The sequence below is a fragment of the Silene latifolia genome, chromosome 9, assembly GCF_048544455.1.
Source record: "Silene latifolia isolate original U9 population chromosome 9, ASM4854445v1, whole genome shotgun sequence".
Classification (NCBI taxonomy): Eukaryota; Viridiplantae; Streptophyta; class Magnoliopsida; order Caryophyllales; family Caryophyllaceae; genus Silene; species Silene latifolia.
Window position 1 is genome coordinate 209,717,746 of NC_133534.1, and position 12,554 is coordinate 209,730,299.

The 12,554-nt window shown below is 36.8% G+C and overlaps 1 protein-coding gene across 1 annotated transcript; it reads right to left on the reverse strand.

Annotated features, from left to right (window-relative positions):
* Window positions 1-10,137: 10,137 nt before the first annotated feature.
* LOC141602172 (uncharacterized) lies at window positions 10,138-11,584 on the reverse strand. The gene is made up of 2 exons (XM_074422478.1): window positions 10,911-11,584; window positions 10,138-10,818 (listed from the first exon to the last, which is right to left on the reverse strand). Exons 1-2 carry the CDS (start codon window positions 11,256-11,258, stop codon window positions 10,138-10,140), a joined length of 1,029 nt encoding a protein of 342 aa, XP_074278579.1. The 5' UTR covers window positions 11,259-11,584.
* Between the last annotated feature and the right edge of the window lie 970 nt (window positions 11,585-12,554).

A 12,554-nucleotide genomic window follows, 5' to 3' on the forward strand; every position in this document is an offset into this window, starting at 1 on the left:
TATTTGATTGACATAAATTTTGCTAGTGCTACTTCGTCAATATTAGAAACCGGTGGTGGTTTTCATCATTGTATTTGATACATAGGATGATTAGAATATGACGACTAGCATCAAATAATGTCGAGAGATAGAGTCATCGTGTAATCAATCTAGTTAGGGTTTATAGTTGTACTTAATTGTGACTATTAAGTGCATAAACTCTAAATAAGAATATAAACTTGTTAAGATACAAAAGAGATTTCACTTTTGTGACCCTATACACCATGATTTGATGTATGGCTAGCCCATTATCAAGGTGATTATATTCTAAACCAAACTAGAATGATATATCATGAAGATGATGCAAGACTCAAGTTGGTAACCCAAGATTAAACCTTAGATTCTGGAATGATGAACGCAAAGAGTTATCGAGTACTCTTGAAACCATTTAATCTTATGGTATATGCGTATCTTGTATTCAAAGCAAGATGTCTCGTGCCTTTTGGTTGAAAAGGAGATCGAGGTTGTAAATTATTGATCCAAAATAGGTTGATCATTTTGTTTTACCAACAATTTAGGTTGACACTAATGTGTTCACTTAATAAGGTAAATAGAAATTTTTTTGAAGAAGTTCAAAGAGTTCCAGGAATCACGATTTAGTCGTGATGGGATTATCAAAGTGAAGACTTTGATATAAGCCAAAGGAAATGTGATATAGTATCACAAATTAATCTCTCTTAGCACGCATTATGGGATAATGTGTGGTTGGATAAAGAAATCAAACGCTATTCGATATGGTTTGGACTTCAATCAAGTTACTTTGAGTTACTTGATCCTTTTGGGGATTTTATCATTTTGTCTAAATTATTTTTCCACTAAATCTAAAACGAATCATATGAGATATGAAATGGTAGCGTACCATGCTTGTAAGTTTTCACAAGAAACAAATGCTCATTTTTCCTTACTATAACCACGAGTACAATGAGTTTGTGGCTCGTGGAGCTGTCTTTCTAGAATACAAGTTTATTTCTAGAAGATAGAGTGGGAGAAATTATTCAAGAGCCACAAAGAATGTTATGACGCAAGAAACTGGTCATTCTTGGCTACATGAGACATTTTGTGTAAGACGTTGTTTCTTTAAAACCTAGGAGGTTAAAGTAATCACTTGTTGAAGATGATGAATTAGTGTTACTATTAGAAAGTAAAGAGCTTGCAACTTACAAAGTCTTTGTTTGATTCAAGTTGATTACTTCTGGAAAGTAATGAATATATGACTTACATGAGAGTGTTTAAGTCACAACTCAATACAAGGCTTAGAGCCATGAAAATCCGAAATAAATTCCAAGTGAATTGTTAGATATCAAGGCTTGATTGGTGGCAAAGGGTTTTGCACTAGTTGAAATGCTTAGGTCTATTTGGATCTTCATAGGGATTGTGTTCCATTATGATGATATACATATAGCAAGTGAATCTAAAACCCACTTCTTCAACTAGAAGGAATGTATTCAATACATGTCTTGAGTTTTGTAGATTCTTGCAATTCTAAGATAATGTGAAACTTAAGAGAGGTTCTTAAGTAGGACATCAATGAGTTGGAATCAATGTTTTGATCATGTTATAAAACTTTTCTCGATAAGTCGAGAAGTTGTGTTTATACATGGAGTTTAGTGGGAGTTACGGAAATTTTAATTAGTCTTATATGTGGATGACATATTGATCATTGGGAATGATTTGACACTTATGGAGTATTATAATACATCTTTAATATCCGGATTTATGGATATAAATCTACATGATATTAGCATCAAATAAGAAGTCTTATGTTGATAAGATTCATGATTAGTTCAATCGAGTTGAACATATTTGATTGATTCCATTTAATTCCGCTGCCGGATCAATTAAATAAGTAATGATGTACAACACTTCATATACTTTGAGCATGATGAATTGTTTCAAAATCGAATTTAAGTAATAGTTACCAAGTAGCCATATAGATTATTCTTAAGTGCTTGAGGAAGCATTAAGGATGGAAACTTAAGTGTTTTTGATGCAATTAACTAATTTGTGTAAGGGTTTTACACGAATGACAATTGATATTGTGAAAGGTTTAAGACAAAACCATATTCAAAACACGTGAAGATGGTTAAGGAACCGTTGTGGCTATGTTATTTAAGAAATAGATTTGCTAGAATCGTTCTAGGCAATAAAGAACAATGAGAGATATTTACAACGGAAATTAGGTACACTTGCAATCATGAGATGTGCAAGAGGATGGATCCCGCACGCTGTGAAAATAGTGGGAGCTATTCTAAGGCTAGAGAGCTTATGTCTAGATTGGATCTAGACACGTACTCAGAAAGTTTTGTAATGCAAATGTATACATTATAAAGGAAAACGAGTATGTAGTAAGGTTGAGTAAGGTACAAGAAGTTGATAAAACCTACTAACCAAAGCCTTCTCATGGGCTTAACATGATGAGTCATGTCATATGTCATTTTGTTGAGTTTATGGATTCAAGTACCTAAGAGGGGGAGGGGGTGAATTAGGTACTAATCAAATATTTATAACTCCAACTTTATTGAATTAAAGTGAGTTACGAGGACAAAAGAGATGAGAAGATACTTTGAATAATATTGAAAGATTGAACAAGTATCACGATGAATGTTTGCTGAAGTATGAAAGCAACAATCGTTCTGACTGTATCTATTTGTCTCAGTTTGTGGAATATGACTGCAGACCAAATGCGACAGTATGATGAACTGTTACTTCTAAGGTTAAGCAAAGCAAAACAAACAAACAAAGTAAATTGCAGCGGAAATAAAGTAAAACAAATGAACACGAGATTTTTGAATTGGTTCGGCAAGAAACTCAAGTGCCTACGTCCAATCTACCATTTTATTGCTTTCTTTTAGTGATCTACTCCGACAACTAAAAGACCCTTACAATAAAAGACACCAACCTACTACGGTTGTAAAGCTAGTACAAGAACTACTCCGTTCTTATGACAAGCTAACTCGCAACCTACTCCGGTTGCCAACTCACAACCTACTCCGGTTGCCAAGAGTTAAAGACTACTCCGTCCTAAACTCTACTAACACACTTAGAATGTTATAGATCAAGTTTCCACTAACACATTCTTAACAAAGAATAGAGATGGACAACTTTTACAAGATCAACAATCCATAAGCAAGAGAGTTTAGTATAGAAAAGTAACAGTAGCCACGACTGTAACAACTTGAAGACTTTTTAATGGTTTTGCAAATAAACACGATTTTTATGCTTTAAAAACAATTTGCAAAGTTGGAAAAATTAATTCAGAAAAGTCTTGAGGATTTATGAAGGAGGGGATCGCCTTTTATAGAGGAAATGGGTGAGGAGGTTGCTAGGGTTTTTGAAGGGTCAAAGACCTCACATGTGAAGGGCAATAACAACCACCCAAAACTTGCATCAAAGAGGGCTCTTTTGCAAAGGCAAGAATAGGGAAAGATGGTTTGAAAGATATCCTTAAAAGCTCATGCAAATTCAGAAAACAAAGGGAGAAAGACAAGTCACATGATGACAAGTTAACACTAAAATGGCAAAAAGCATTCTTTGTTTTCTTAAAGAGCCAAAGGGTTGAATTTGCATAAAGAGGAAACATTTTGAAAATAATAATTCAAACCACTCTTTATTGAAGACCATCTCCTTAATAAAAATCTGATTTTTATCTTTGAAAAATAAGAGTCACGTGAGAGCATTTGAAAGATAAAAAGGGACTTCAAGTTTTACGAGTTGTGGCAATAATCCAAGCAGCTGTTTACTTGTGAAAGCAAAAATGATCGTCTGGACTGTTTCTATTACTCTAATATACTCTACTTTCTCACTTGTACATTAAATGACACATGACTTAATACAATGGGATTAATAACAACTTCAACACTTCTTAATCCATGCTTGATATGATCATATATCCTGAAAAGGTAAACTAAGATGACACAAATCAAATGGGCATGTTATCATCAACATAAGGAACCCAACAAATTCCCCCTTTGATGATGACAAGCCCTAAACGAATGTATAAGCAATGTAAACACCTTGATTTAAGATTTTAAGCAAGCAAGATCAAATGAGAGAAGGGACAATATTACCTTTCCTAAGGCAAAAGCTAGAATCAAACTACCATGATAATTTTACATTGCCCCAAAACAAGATTCAAGACTAAGAAGGTTAGACAAGGCATTAGTTAATCAATATGCAAAGAGATTAAGAGCATGAGTTTACCTTTTCCCCCTCTTGACTTCATCAAACGGATAGGGATGTCAAAAGCATTAGAGTGCAGATATTTCATAAGAAAACACAAAAAAAAACACATGTAATCGTGACAAGGTAACAAAGTCAACATAAACAAGGATTAAACATAAGTTAATCAAAGTTCAACATGGCTAAAGAAAGTTTAAAATACACCACCAAATGTCATGATAACAAGCAAAGAAAATATTGTCTTAGAGGGGCACAACCAAGGTGGGACAAAATGAAAGGGCACGGGTAAAAGGTTAAGAGGGCCGAGAGTAAAAGGGATAGGCTAAGGGGAGGAAGCTTTTTCACCATCCGAGCCACTACCCAAAGGATCATCATCCACATGAGCATCATCACCAACTTCTTTTGTTGACACAAGGGTGGAAATGATATCCACCTCTCCACGGATGAGGTCCACTGTAGAAGCAAGGGCCGAGATTGCCAAGTCCTTTTGACGAGCATCTTCCTTAAGCCACGCACACAACTCAGCCACGGCATTAAGCACTTCCCGCATACTACCCGAATTTACTTGACTAGACGACCCAACCTCCGGGTCCTTCTTAATTTTCACCGAAATTAATTCATCATTTTCAATTTTGATAAGCATCTTCCCCATTTGACCATCAGTCATAACATCACACATATCCAAAGAACCCAAGCTAGTATTCACTAAAACCCCTTGTGCCTTGAGCACAACCGACAACCACATTCCATAGGGCAAGTGAATCATGCTAGAAGAGGGTCTACGAAGTTTGGTCGAAATGAGATGAAAACGCTTAAACATTAACCCAACTAAGTTCACCTTTTTGTGAGTTGCAATATGATAGATTAAGTATTGTTGGGCTATGGTGAGTTTTCCCCTATCACCCGAGGGATAAATTGAGCGACAAAGCATATTAAAAATGATGCGAAGAGGAGGGGGTATTTGGGTGTTGCTCACGGGACCAGGAGAAACGGTTTTGGGACACACTACTTGGGCAACATTAAGTGGTGAGGCATAAGGTAAAGCGACCCATGTTTCGGAGGGAAGTTTGTCATAACCTCCGACTGGAATATCAAGGGCGGTAGCGAAATCAGATTGAGACAGTTTAAGAGGCTTACCGTTCACCTTAGCCGTAAGAGATTCACCCGACTTATCAACACGAACAGTTGCAAAGAACTGAATCACCTCGCTCACAAAGACCGGTTCATGCATTTCCAATAATTTTTCCCAACCTTGAGCTAAGACCATGTCACGGACTGAATGAAAAGCAGGAGGCTCGAACCAAGTTTGGTTGTAAACCCGCGGAGAGTGGATTGCTTTGATATTCATCAACCTCTCACAATTTTTGTAAATGGAGGTAGGGAGGTCTGTACTTTCAAGATGATCCCAAACAATGGCCAAGTCCCATTTCGAGGTTAGGGAGACCGGATCAGAGGGAGAGAGGTATACAAGCTTCTTTTTCAATGGTTTCGATTTTTTCTGGGGAGGTTGACTGGGAGTTTCAATTGGGGTATCAACAATGGGGTTTTCGATATTACTCTGTTCGACATTTTCTGAAATTGGGGGTAACTGGGATGAAGAGGCGTTTTCTTTCCTTTTGTTGGTTTTCTTCGCCGGAGTCGGGTCAGACTCGGCGGACTTGGTGGGATTCTCATTCAAATCAAACTCGGTTTCTTCTTCAACATCTTCAACAACCACCGTAACCGGTTCAGAGGAAGAGCACGGAACAGTAGAGCTTTTCTTCCGACCTCCTCGTGTGCGCCGTCCTACCATAGTGGAGATGGGGATGTCGTCGGATGATGGTGGGTCAGTGGGGTTCGGTGATGGTTGTGGGTTTGGTGGATCTGGGTTTGTTGAATGAGTCGTGTTTGAGGTTTGAGGAGGGAATGCGTAGGAGATTTTGGTTGAAGTCATTGTTGGAGTTGTTGATGTCGGTGGGTGTGACGTGACAGGTGGTGAGGTCAAGTTTGTTGGTTTGATGGGTATGTGGGTATTGAAAGATGTCTTGACCATGGTGGGTTAATAGGTAGGTGAGATGAGGGAGTTTTGTCGATTTGGAGATGAAAGGTTTAGTGGATTAGGATGTTTGGACGGGTAGGCATAGATTTTGGGTTGAGGTAGTTAATGGCCCATTAAATGTGGTAAGTGAGGTGGTTGGCCCAACTAAACATATTTAATCACTCGAAATAAAAACGCAAGGTAGCATATAATAAACGTAAATTTAGATATGAGGTTGAGTGATTACCGACTCACAAATACGGTGTCAATTTTTGGTCTAAACATGATGTCAATGCACTTAGAACACTTAATAACATATATCCAATTTTAATTTAATCAATTAAGGAATTTTGTAAAACTCATACTAAAAATCACAAGCTATTAATTAACCCAATTTCTAGTCTAAATTTCTCAAAATGCTCTCTTGCAAGTGGCTTAGTGAAAATATCGGCAATTTGATTTTCGGTTTTGCAAAAGATAAGTTTAATATGTCCTTTTTCCACATGATCACGAATAAAGTGATGACGAATATCAATATGTTTCGTTTTAGAGTGTTGAATAGGATTTTTGGAAATATTTATTGCACTCGTATTATCACACATTAAGGGAATGGAGTCAAAAATAATACCAAAATCCAAGAGTTGTTGTTTTACCCAAAGGAGTTGAGAACAACAATGTGCCGCACTAACGTACTCACTTTCGGCCGTAGAAAGAGCTACCGTGTTTTGTTTCTTTGAGGCCCAAGAAGTCAAGCAAGGACCCAAGAACGTTGCAATTCCGGAGGTACTCTTTCTATCTACCGTGCACCCCGCTTAGTCCGCATCCGAAAAGCCTATAAGATCAAAAGGACAATGTAAAGGGTACCATAGGTAAAGATTTTGTGTTCCAATCAAATACCGAAGAATTCGTTTAACGGCCTTGAAATGTGATTCTTTCGGATTTGCTTGGAACCTAGCACATAAACAAACACTAAAGAGAATGTCGGGACGACTTGCGGTTAAGTAAAGAAGTGAGCCAATCATACCTCTATACACCTTATCACTAACATTCTTACCGAGTTCATCTTTGTCCAATTTGGTCCCGACTACCATAGGTGTATCATGAGGCTTACCATTAGTCATCCCAAATTTCTTAAGCATTTCCTTAATATAATTTTGTTGATGGATCATGATTCCATCCTTTGATTGCTTAATTTGGAGCCCAAGGAAGAATCCTAGCTCGCCCATCATGCTCATTTCAAACTCCGATTTCATTAGTTCCGAAAAATATAAGTAAAGGATTTCATTTGTTGCACCAAATATAATGTCATCAACATATACTTGTACAACCAACAGTTCACTGGACTGTTGCTTCAAGAACAATGTTTTGTCAACGGAGCCTCTTTTAAAACCATTTTCAATAAGAAATTTAGACTTGTTCCTTACGATTTCATCGTAATCAATACCCTCTTGTTGGTTATAACCTTGCACCACTAGTCTAGCCTTGTTCCTTACGATTTCTCCCGAGTCATCAAGCTTATTGCGAAAGACCCACCTAGTACCAATGACGGTACGATTAGGCGGTCTAGGGACTAAGTGCCATACCTCGTTTCTTTTGAATTGATTGAGCTCTTCTTGCATAGCAAGCAACCAATCTGCATCAGTCAAGGCGACTGTTACATTTGAAGGCTCAATTTGAGATAGAAAGGCATTGTGGGCACAATACTCATTGAGGTGAGCGAGATTGTTGACGGATGATCTTGTTCGAATTCCCGAGTTGAGATCACTTGTGAGATTAGTGAGTGGATGAGAGCTTTGATGTTTCCACTTCTTTGGAACAATGGTTTCTTATTCCCCCTCAACAGCATCAGTCACAGTGACTGTTTCTATTGGCCTGGAAGGTTCTTCATCCTCACTGTTTTGGGTTACTTCAGTTCTGGAGGTGGATGCAACAGTCGTTGGGTCTGTTGCTTCCAGAGAGGAATCAGTAGCAGAGGTGCTACGTGTTCCCCCTGAGTTGCTGATCTCCTTTGAAGGTGACAGTCTCTGTGTCTGTTGCAATTCAGTGCTGGGAGCATCTTCATCCGTGAACACGAAGTCTTTTCGAACAAGACCAATCTCAAACTCATCATCCTCATCCTCATCATCATCATCCATGTGTTGTACCTGTCCAAGCACACTAGATTCATCAAAAATGACATGGATGCTTTCTTCAATTAACAAGGTTCGTTTATTGTAAACTTTATAGGCCTTGCTATGATCGGAGTACCCAATAAATACTCCTTCATCACTACGTGGATCGAACTTACCCAAATTGTTTTTACCATTGTTATGAACAAAACATTTGCTTCCAAAACATCTAAAATATGAAATGTTGGGTTTTCTTCCACGTAGCGATTCATAGGGAGTTTTATTCAATATACTCCTTATCATGACACGATTATGAATGTAGCAAGCGGTATTTACCGCTTCGGCCCAAAAGTTCTTAGGCAACTTACTAGATAATAACATTGTTCTAGCCATTCCTTCAAGGGTTCTATTCATCCTTTCAACCACACCATTTTGTTGTGGGGTTCTAGGAGCCGAGAAGTTATGGTCTACACCATTGTCATCACAATAAGCACCAAATGATGAGTTTTCGAATTCGGTTCCGTGATCGGTTCTCATTGAAACAAGTTTTAAACCAAGTTTATTTTGAATCTTTCTTAACCAAATTAGAAACTCACCAAATGTTTCATCCTTAGAGCTTATGAAGAGTGCCCAAACGAACCTAGAGTAATCATCAACAATGACACACACATAACGACTACCACCTCTACTTCTAATTGTCATTGGTCCACACAAGTCGATATGTAAAAGTTGCAAGGGTTGAGATGTACTCATAATTCTTTTGGATTTAAAGGAACTTCTAACATGTTTACCTCTAGCACATTCATCACATACTTTATCAAAATCAAACTTTATATTAGGAATGCCTTCAACTAAGTCAAGTCTTTTAAGGGTATTAAGAGTTTTTGTACTAACATGACCAAACCTTTTATGCCATAACCAAGGATCATTGTTCATTACACTCATGCAAGACATGGTGTGACCGGATAGAGAGTTCAAATTAGTTAAGTAAACATCTTTGACACGTCTTCCTTCGAGTATTAGTTCATTAGTAGTGGCATCAAAAATTCGACACATATTGGCACGAAATTCAACAAAATTAACCTTATCACAAAGTTGAGAAATGCTAAGGAGATTATGTTTCAAACCTTTGACAAGCCGCACATTGTCGACACAAAGTAAGGATGACTTACCAACCTTTCCAATGACAATTACTTCACCTTTCTTGTTGTCACCAAACCTTACCGTGCCACCATCATACGCTTTAAGTGAGAGGAATTGGCTTCTATCACCCGTCATGTGACGAGAGCATCCACTATCCAAGTACCAATTGCGGCCGCCTCTCACCAAGCCCTACACAAGATTAGTTTTTGAGTTTAGGAACCCAAATGAATTTGGGTCCCTTTTTGTGATCAACATAACTTGTGGTGTCATTCTTAATGTTCATTTCTTTTAGGGCCCGTTTGGTTCAAACAATTGGAATGAAATGGAATGGATTCTAATACCAAGGAGGTATGGAGTTAGAACCCCATACTTTTTAATGCTTGTTTGGTTTGAGCTTGTAATGGATTCTAATTCTAAATGCCATACATGTTGTTTGGTTCACATTTGGAATGGATTTCGAATCATATTCTTTTCTTCATTATAGATAACTACAATTAATATTATTTAAAATTAAAATTAACTACAACAAAAGCAAAAATCCAAATTACTCCATAAAAATCCATTGAACATGTTCATATAATACGACAATAGCAAAAATATTCTAACACCAATAAAAATCCACATAAAATGTTCTATGAAAAATATGACAGTCTAAACATCACACGCATCAATTATTGTCATTACGAGGCAAGTGTGGGTGAATGAGGTTAAAAATAAACTCCTTCTTCCATGCATCATCTGGACTCTGATAAAAGAGAGAGAGAGATCACTTGGACTAGACGCCAATTTTTTTGAAGCTAATAATGCTTCATACCTAGTCAACCCTTGCATGCCAAGTAGCTCATTTACCAAATTTTTCTTCTGATTTTCCAATTCTTGCTCACGAACCATAATAGCGTGTTCATGTTGTTGGGTGGTTGATAAAGCATTAGCAATAGTAGACATATGAACATTCATTCCACTCATGAAATCAGATAAGTTTGAAGACATATCTTTGAAAGAAGTAGTCAAATCCACAACATCCGGCATCTTTCTCTTCTTTGTTTTTTGTTTCGTATTCTCCGTCTGAATTTTCAACGTCTTTGCTTTCTTAGAAGTCGGTTCACTTGGACTAGATTGAGTAGGCCGATAAAGTGACTCATTATCATCAATAAGATCATCTTCGTCACTTTCATCCTTACTTAAATCAATGGGCTCATTTTGTTGGTTCTCTACTGCTTCGGCAAAAGTCTCAGAATAAGTTCCAGTGGCTTGACCAGGGCCATAAATAATTGCCAACTTATCAAAGTGTGGAAATGAAACGTTCCACAATCCATGGGCATTTTTATTTTGCTGCAACAATAATACAACACATTCTCGATCAAGTTGAGTTAAAAAAAATCACCAATTAAGAAAGAGAAATGAAAAGAGAGAAAATGTATTACCCTACAAAAATCATCATAAGATTGTCTTTCACACTTTATCATATGCTTCTCATCATCCCAGGAAAAGCCAGAAGTGCGAAACATCTCCGTTAGTGCATTATATTTATCCTTAAACCACTTTATCTTTGATTCAATATGAGGATTTGCTTTTAAACCACATCCTGGGAATTTTTTGTTCATCATATCTTCCAACTTATTCTTAAACCCATTCTTGAAACTACCATCAGCTTTCCATTGCGGATCACTATTCAACTCTAACAGCCCATCAATTAAATGCTCTTCTTCAAGTTTAGTCCAAGAGCGCTTATTTTTACCCCTTCCACCTTGAGATGTTTGCCCAACATCCATGCTATATACAATCAAATGTTAATAATCCATCCAACAATAAAATAAAATTATTGCATTCCATTATAACAAAAATAAAATAGTAACATAGGGTTTCAAGAAACATTTGCAGAGTTATTGAAACATTACAAAGCATAGGAAAATCAAGTGGTAAACAACTTATGCATTTTGGTTACGTCTAGCTCTCCAATTATTATACATAGTTTGCGCTAAGGTATTCCGATTATTAGTCCACGCATCAGATGTCTCAATCAAAGTAATATAATCAACTTCATCATCTGAATCCTCATCATCACTTTCATCATCTTCATCGTCATCTGAGGCCTCATATATTGTACGATCAGTTGACATATATTTGCGAATGAAGTTATGTTATAAGGAACAAGCCTGAACTATACGGCCTGAGTTAAGTTCGTAGATGAAAAGAAAGAAGGAGACTTAAGGATACCCCATCTCCTTTTAATAATCCAAAACATCTTTCAATAACATTTCGGCTTTAGAATGTCTCATGTTGAAATACTCTTTCGCACTCATTGGTTGTCGATCCCCCCACTCCTTGAAGTGATATCTGTGACCTCTATATGGTGCTAAAAAACCCTCACAATTTGTATACTCCGCGTCAACCAAGTAATAGAAACCTTCAATTTATTAAAAAAACAAAAAGTAGTATCATTAAATTTATTTAATCTTTTTTTTACTAGTATCATTATTTAACTTTATTACCTTGAGGAACCTTTAAACCATGAGGCTTACTAATAGCATCTCGAAGGACACGACCATCATGAGCATATCCTTCCCAACCAGGTTGAACATATATAAACTCCATAAATGGATTACATACACCTAACACATTCATAGCAATTGAACCCTTCCTTGTTCGATATCTTGATCTATCCTCATTTGGAACTTGTACACTAATGTATGTGCCATCTAAGGCTCCTAAACAGTTCTACAAAACAACAAGTATATGTGAGTGGGCTTAATATTTGCAATAATTATTAGTCTTGTAAAAAAATATTGCAATTGATTAAATAAATTATAATACCTGAAAATATTTCCATCTACCAACTTCGCATTCTTCCATTATAGGCTTTGGCTTTTTAAGTAAGTGGCTATTTAATTTTAGTACAGTAAGGAGACAACGATGGAAGTTTCTACTCACACTTTCTCCACTTCTGAAGAAATGATTTCCTATCGTCCTATTTTTAAAATGATGTGCCAATGTATATAAAAACATGGCGACAATTTCTTCTAGTGACATATTTCGAGTTTCCTTCAAGTCTCCAATATCTCTAACCA

Coding starts and splice junctions, on each gene's coding strand:
- LOC141602172 (XM_074422478.1), bottom strand. CDS start 11,258: ATGGATGTTGGGCAAACATCTCAAGGTGGAAGGGGTAAAAATAAGCGC. Junction 10,819..10,910: donor CTTATGATGATTTTTGTAGG/GTAATACATTTT, acceptor TTATTGTTGCAG/CAAAATAAAAATGCCCATGG.